This window comes from Peromyscus eremicus, chromosome 6 (genome assembly GCF_949786415.1).
Source record: "Peromyscus eremicus chromosome 6, PerEre_H2_v1, whole genome shotgun sequence".
NCBI lineage: Eukaryota > Metazoa > Chordata > Mammalia > Rodentia > Cricetidae > Peromyscus > Peromyscus eremicus.
Genome location: NC_081421.1, coordinates 62,169,606 through 62,177,042, shown reverse-complemented (window position 1 = coordinate 62,177,042; position 7,437 = coordinate 62,169,606). Strand labels below are relative to the sequence as shown.

The 7,437-nt window shown below is 46.4% G+C and overlaps 1 protein-coding gene across 3 annotated transcripts; it reads right to left on the bottom strand.

The window, feature by feature from the left end:
* Positions 1 to 254: 254 nt before the first annotated feature.
* On the bottom strand, positions 255 to 7,039 carry Mrpl24 (mitochondrial ribosomal protein L24). 3 transcript variants are annotated; one of them, XM_059265583.1, is made up of 7 exons: positions 6,785 to 6,979; positions 5,609 to 5,706; positions 1,621 to 1,837; positions 1,449 to 1,544; positions 1,191 to 1,294; positions 666 to 796; positions 255 to 477 (listed from the first exon to the last, which is right to left on the bottom strand). In XM_059265583.1, the coding sequence occupies exons 3-7, from the start codon at positions 1,786 to 1,788 to the stop codon at positions 341 to 343; spliced, it is 636 nt and encodes a 211-aa protein (XP_059121566.1). In that variant the 5' UTR covers positions 1,789 to 1,837; positions 5,609 to 5,706; positions 6,785 to 6,979; the 3' UTR covers positions 255 to 340. The 3 variants fall into 3 exon arrangements, with proteins under 3 accessions (XP_059121566.1, XP_059121567.1, XP_059121565.1); XM_059265584.1 differs by lacking the exon at positions 5,609 to 5,706 and having other exon boundaries at positions 6,921 to 7,039; XM_059265582.1 differs by lacking the exon at positions 5,609 to 5,706 and having other exon boundaries at positions 6,785 to 6,978.
* Between the last annotated feature and the right edge of the window lie 398 nt (positions 7,040 to 7,437).

The following is a 7,437-nucleotide window of genomic DNA, read 5'->3' as shown; positions in this document are numbered from 1 at the left end:
AGAACACTGTATACATAATAAATAAATAATTAAAAAAAAAAAAACAAAAAAAACCCCACAACTTTTAAGATCTAATTCCTGGCTCTGTAAATATGGAAAAGGACAAGGGGTCTCCCTGTTTCTACCCCCAAACATTGCAGGACCTGTCCTGGGAAGGCTACCGTCTACCCAGTCTGTCCTGACAAGAAAAACTGCACCATGCCTGGGCTCCCCAAAATGCGAGCACTTGGCGAAGGAAGGGGCAGGACAGCAGCTGCACTCAGGGCTCTTTATTGGTGTTGGAGGAGGAGTCCCCACCCTCAAGGTGAAGACTGAGTAGGCAGAAGCAGTACTCTCGGGCTCAATACCAATAAACCTTCTTGTGTCTTCGAGTCTCCTGGATCCCCATTGCCTCCATCACCTCTTCTTCTAATGTCTTTAGCCGGGGCACATAAGTTCTTTCTAGAGCATCTTCCACTGAAGTGTCCTTGGGGCCATCTGTCCAGTCAGAAGGAAATGATGAGTTTGCCAACTGTTTATTTCCTGCAGTGTTGGGGATAGAACCCATGACCTTGCACACTGCTAAGCAAGCGCTCTACCACCAAGCTACATTCCTAGCCCCACCAACTTCCCTTTTCCTCTCACACCTCACATCCCTGTCTTCTTCCTGCCCATCCTCAGCTTACCAGTCCATGTTTCTGGGACAATGCCATCTGCTCTAGGAAATTCAGGTTTGGGGATAATTCTCCCAGATCTTGTAGAGACTCGAACCCGCTCTCCTTCCTCAGTAAATCTCCACTGGATCTCAGTGGGTTTCCTGGTAAGTAGAAAAAATGAGTCTAACTTAGAGCCAGATCCCTGTACCACCCTCCAACCCAAAACTGAAGGCAGTGGCTGAGAACACTGGATTACCACCTTTGTTTCTGTCAGAGTTACTGACAGAATTGTGTGCAAGAAACAGACCTCACTGAGCAGTGCTGGTGCACACTTTAATCCCAGCACTCAGGAGGCAGACAAATCTCTGAGTTCCAGGACAGCCAGACCTACACAGAGAAACCCTGCCTCAAAATCCCCACATACTGCCCAAAAAAGGAAACAGACCCCTGAGCTCCAGCATATCCAACACACCATTCTCATGTGATAAATGGGTCTGCCCAACACCTGTGTGGACTCGAGTTAGAAGCCCCTTGACCAGAGGCCTCTGTGCTTGCCTGTCCACAGGGTCCACTAGCTTGACCTGGTTATGAAGCAAGGGAGCTTCACTGGGGATCATGGTCCCTCGGTGATCCTTGGTTCTGCCAATATAGCGGAAATGCTGTCCAAGAGAAGGCAGTGTCAGAAAACAAAATGTGAGAAGGGAATTTACCTACTACTGCTAAGCATACTCAGCCAGTTTCCTGTCTCTGCATGCTGCTCTTAGGGGGACAGATGGGGAAGACATCTCAGTTCTCCATCATCCTTCCACTCACCGTGTTCAGCCCCTCCAGGACAACACAGTTCTGCTCTCGAATGACCTGAACCACTTTGCCCTGCTTCCCAGCATCCTTGCCTTCTAAGATCTCCACCTGTAGGAAGACGAGAGGACAAGGGCAGGACACTGTTGCCACACACCTTCCTGTCACTCTGTCCTGAGGGTCTCACCATGTCTCCACAGAATAGGTGCCAGTCTTCCTCAGAGATGGGCTCTACCACCATTGGGCGCCGCCTGCTCCTCTTGTCTGATAGGGAGCCTGGTCGGCTCATCCCATAGCGGTGGTTGAGACCGGGAGTGGCTTTGGATGCCAAGGCCAGCAGGGCCGAAAGACGCATGGTTAGATGTAAGAAATCTCAGCAGTGAAAGACTCAAAAACTCCGTCAGCTATGAGTCAAGAGAAACAGAATGAAGATTTTAACTAAGGGAGAAACTTTTATTATTTTTTATTTATTTTTATGTGCATTGGTGTTTTGACTGCATGTATTTCTGTGTGAATATGTCGGGTTCCTTGGAACTGGAGTTACAGTTGTAAGTCACCACGTGGGTGCTGAGGAATGAACCCAGGTCCTCTGGAAGAGCAATCAATGCTCTTAACCACTGAGCCACCTCTTCAGTCCCTCGTTTGTTTTTTGGGAGAGGGTCTCACGAGGTAGCTCTGGCTGACCTAGAACTCACTATGTAGACCAGGCTGGTCTTGAACTCTCAAATCCATCTGCTTCTGTCTCCTTTCCTAGTACCAGGACTAAAAGTATATCCCACCACACACAACCCAGGAATGTTACTAAAGTATCGACTGTCTTGCGCAGTGGACTTCATCTCGTTGACTCTTCTCACAAGTTATCTTTACAAATGAGAAAACAATGAGTTCATGTATTATCCATGGTGACAAAGCTACTATGGGGTGAGGGGTCTATATTCAAACCCCATATATCTGACTTCACTGAGGCCACCGGGCAGTGGTGGTGCACGCCTTTAATCCCAGCACTTGGAAGGCAGAGGCGGATCTCTGAGTTCGAGGCCAGCCTGGTCTACAGAGCGAGTTCCAGGACAGCCAGGGCTATACAGAGAAACTTGTTTTAAAAAAAAAGAAAAACTGCCGGGCAGTGGTGGCGCACGCCTTTAATCCCAGCACTCGGGAGGCAGAGCCAGGCGGATCTCTGTGAGTTCGAGGCCAGCCTGGGCTACCACGTGAGTTCCAGGAAAGGCGCAAAGCTACACAGAGAAACCCTGTCTCGAAAAACCAAAAAAAAAAAAAAAAAAAAAGAAAAAAGAAAAAAAAAAAATCCACTGAGGCCAAGGGCCACACTATCTATCTAGCTCCTTGAATTGCTATCTCAGGAGAGCTTGGCACTTAAGACACTTAAGACAGTTATTAAATGAATGCATGAACAGCAGGGCAGGAGGAAAAATGGGCAATGGAGGAGAGCACCAGGACAGCCTGAAGGCAAGCAGCCACGAGGCAAGGCGAACAGAGTGGTAGCAGGGATAAGAACAGCTTACAGTGGGCCTATGTAACAGGCCCCAGACCTTCACACAATTGACTCCATGATGGAAGTACCATTCAGGCCATAAAACTCAGCACACAGACAGCACCTCCAGCTGTCTGAAATGAAAACCAAGACCTAATCTATCAAAGTCCATAGTTCTGGGAAAGTCTCTAAATGTACTAACCTTGCTTTTTGGTTTTGTAGTTCTGCTTTTGGCTAATTGTTATTATTAACTGAAGAATGTCAACCCAGGATATGTTTTTTGTGCTTAAAAACTAACCTTGAGAAATGCTTGGGGCTACACTGGGATCCCAAACACTCAGTGTAGTCAGCAGCCAGCTAGTAAAGACCATTTGCTTGAACCTGTGTCCAAACAGTCTTTTCTGGTGGTTTCCCCCAACACCTATCCCACTTATACCCTCACACAAGACTCACTCTTCCCTAAGACAGCTTTTTCTCTAAGACTGAAGTCTTTAAAGACCCCAAGGCTATACTCTGAGGTTGTTGATTCCTAAGTTTCCTATCTAAGTAAGTGCTAACGGACTCCCCAATTTGGGCAGTGGACTAAATTAACAGATGACTGAGATAACTGGTAAAAAGTGCTTTAAGCCAAGCCTTCCAGCTACTTGATGTAAAGGATCACAAGCTCAAGACCCCCTTGAATAATTTGGTGAGACCCTGTCTCAAAAAGTAAAAAAGGGAGCTAAAGAGATGGCTCAGCATTTAAGAACACTTGTTCCTGCTGTGGAATAATCCTTCTGTACACTGTGAATATGTATTACTCTCATTGGTTAATAAAGAAGCTGATTGGCCTATAGCAAGGCAGGATAAAGTTAGGACAATCAAACTGAGGATGCTGGGATGAAGGGTGGAGTCAGAGGAGATGCCACTCAGCTGCTGAGGAAGCAGGACATGTAGAAAATGAGGTAACAAGCCATGAGCCACAAGACAAAGCATAGATAAGAAATATGGGTTAATTTAAATGTAAGAGTTGGCTAATAACATGCCTGAGCTATCAGCCACGCATTTATAATGTCTATTAAGCCTCTGAGTGATTATCTGACAGCAGCTGTGGGACAGGAAAATTCCACCTACATGTTCCTCTTCCAGAGGACCTGCATTTGATTCCCAGCAACCCACATGGTGTTTCATGACCACATATGACTCTAGTTCCAGAGGATCCAATGCCCTCTTCAGGCCTTTATAGGCATCAGGCATGCATGTAATGCATATACATACATGTAGGCAAAGCACGCATTTAAAAGAATGAATAAATCCAATTTTAAAAAATGGTAAAACGGGCCTGGAGAGATGGCTCAGAGGTTAAGAGCACTGGCTGCTCTTCTAGAGGTCCTGAGTTCAATTCCCAGCAACCACATGGTGGCTCACAACCATCTGTAATGAGTCCTGGTGCCCTCTTCTGGCCTGCAGACATACATTCAGACAGGACATTGTATACATAATAAATAAATCTTTAAAAAAAAAAAAAAAAAAAAACCAGGTGGTGGTGGTGCATGCCTTTAATCCCAGCACTTGGGAGGCAGACCCAGGCAGATCTCTCTGAGTTCAAGGCCAGCCTGGTCCACAGAGCAAGATCCAGGACAGGCACCAAAACTACATGGAGAAACCCTGTCTCAAAAAAACAAAACAAAAAACAAAACAAAACAAACAAACAAAAAAGGTAAAAAGAGCCAGATGTGGTAGTGCACACCTGTAATGGCAACACGTAGTAAGTAAGAACAAAAAGACCGTAAGTTTGAGGCTTGAGGCTAGGCTGGGCTACATAGAAAAACCTTGACTTTTAAATATTTTTAAAATTTTTTTTAAAGATTTATGTTATGTATCTGCATGTACACCTTTATGCCAGAAGAGGGCATCAAATCCCACTATACATGGTTGTGAGCCACCATGTGGTTGCTGTGAATTGAACTCAGGACCTCTGAAAGAGTAGCCAGTGCTCTTAACCTCTGAGCCATCTCTCCAGCCCCCAACTTTTAAATATTTTATTAGAATGGAGTGTTGTTGTTGTTGTTGTTGTTGTTTTTTAACTCTTCTTTCTTGGGCTGTTTGGGGGCCCCACCACCCGGCTCTCAAATAAATCACACGGAGGCCTATTCTTTCTTATGAATGCCCGGCCTTATCTTGGCTTATTTCTAGCCAGCTTTCCTTAAATTATTTCATCTCCCTTTTGCCTCTGGGATTTTTCCTTTTCTTACTTCTGTAAGTCCTACTTTCACTCCTACTCCACGGCTGGCTGGGTGGCTGTGTGGCTGTGTGGCTGGCCCCTACTCCTCTCCTTCTCTTGCTCCTTCCATTCTCCCAGATTTCTCCTCCTCTTTTATCCTCTACCCTCCAGCCCTGCCTATCCTTTCTCCTGCCTTGCTATTGGCTGTTCAGCTCTGTATTAGACCAATCAGGTGTTTCAGACAGACAAAGGAACACAGCTTCACAGAGTTAAAAGAATGCAACATGCCAGGCAATGGTGGCACACTCCTTTAATGCCAGCACTCGGGAGGCAGAGGCAGGTGGACCTCATGTGAGTTTGAGGCCAGCCTGGGCTACAGAGTGAGTTCCAGGACAGCCAAGGTTATACAAAGAAACCCTGTCTCGAAAAACAAAAAAATAAATTAGTTAAAAATAAAGAATCAATGAGTGCATTAGGACATACCTTTTATCCCAGCACTTGGGTAGCAGATCTTAGTGAGTTCAAGGCCAACCTGGTCTATATAATGAGTTCTGAGCCAGCCAAGACTACATAATGAGACCCTGTCTCAACAAACAAAAATAAAATAAAATGCTAAGTGTGATGACTCATGCGTTGGGAGTCAGAAGCATAAGGATTACTATGCGTTCAAGGCCAGCCTGCCCTATACAGTACCTACAGACTAGTCTGAGCTACAAGGTGAGACCTATCTGAGTCAAAAAAACGAAGTAAAAAGCCTCAATGTAGAATGCTAACCTAGCACGCAGTGAGCTTTATAAATAGCTGCTGCTGCTTGCCTGGTACCATGCTAAGCAGCATCTCACAGAAGCCTAAGGGCAGCGATGAAATTGCTCTTGAGCTTGTCACTGGGTTTTCTGTTTTTGGGTGCTGTGGTGTGTGTGTGTGTGTGTGTGTGTGTGTGTGGTCATCAAACTTGGGGATTCACATATGATGGACAAGTAATTTTTGTGTAAGTGGGCTACTCCCTTCTTTATACATCCCAGGATAGGAGATGGGGGAAACCCTGTGTTATCCATGATGCTAGAGGAGCAGGGGCTTAAGTATTTCTATTCAGATCCAACACACTGAATCTAAGGACCTGACGAGTCCAAAACTGACTGAGAATTTCAACGTATTTGGTCTTCACAAGTACTCAGGAAGTGATACAAGTATCAAGATCCTGTTCACTAACACGAAAAACAGGCCTAAGGCAGCTTCACAGGAGTGTGTGTGTCTCTCAAAAAATCCTTAATAGCCGGGCGGTGGTGGCGCACGCCTTTAATCCCAGCACTCGGGAGGCAGAGCCAGGCGGATTTCTGTGAGTTCGAGGCCAGCCTGGTCTCCAAAGCGAGTTCCAGGAAAGGCGCAAAGCTACACAGAGAGACCCTGTCTCGAAAAACCAAAAAAAAAATAAAAATAAAAAAAAAATAAAAAATAAATAAAAAAAAAAATCCTTAATACTGGTTCAGTCACTCTAGGCCTGAGGCTCTGGGAGGAGAAGGCAGGCCCGGGCACGCCCCCCTCCATATTTCCCTTCGGTTCCCTACACCACCGGATGCTAGTGCCACTTCCGCGGTGGAGCTTTCTTCTCCATGCAAGCACTCGGGGCAGGGCCTCAAGGACTTCCCCTGTCAGACTCACCCAGATCCAGGGATAGCTCCAACCTCCTAGTAAACAGAAACCCAAGGAGGAGGACTGCGCCCCAATTTAAGGCTAGGAAAAGGAAGTCCCTTCGAGTATCCGCCTTCTGAGGACCGCCGGCGCCGAGCGGGCTCACCTTTCCCAATCTTTCTTAGCACGTGGGTGCTGCTCTGGCAGTCTCCGCCCACTGGATTTCTGGGAGATGTAGTCTAATAGCAGAGCGGAAGCTCAATAACGCAGCGAGCCTCTCGGCTTGCTGGGAACTGTATTCCGTCGCTACAAAATGACCTAAAAACAGGAAATTTGGCCCAAACTAGGAAATCTCGAGGGTGAGAGGCATGTCGGGAATTGAAGGCGAAAGATAGGCGGATTCGCTGGGTACTTTCCTTTTAAGTGCTCTGCGTGGTGGCCACTGGGAGTTGTAGTTCACAGAGACCATGACTCCATTTTCTAGGTGGTTAGGGCTTCCTAGTCAAAGCAAAGGGATCCATTTCTAGGTGGGATTACAGCCATTATGTCCTGGCTCTTCTCAGCTTGAGGGACCAGGGCAGATTAAAAAACTGCCCCACCTTTATAGAGGAAGGGATAATCGTGGGTCCTTCCGATACTAGATGAGCGAATCATTTTACGTAAAGTAGAGCATACCGGGAGGT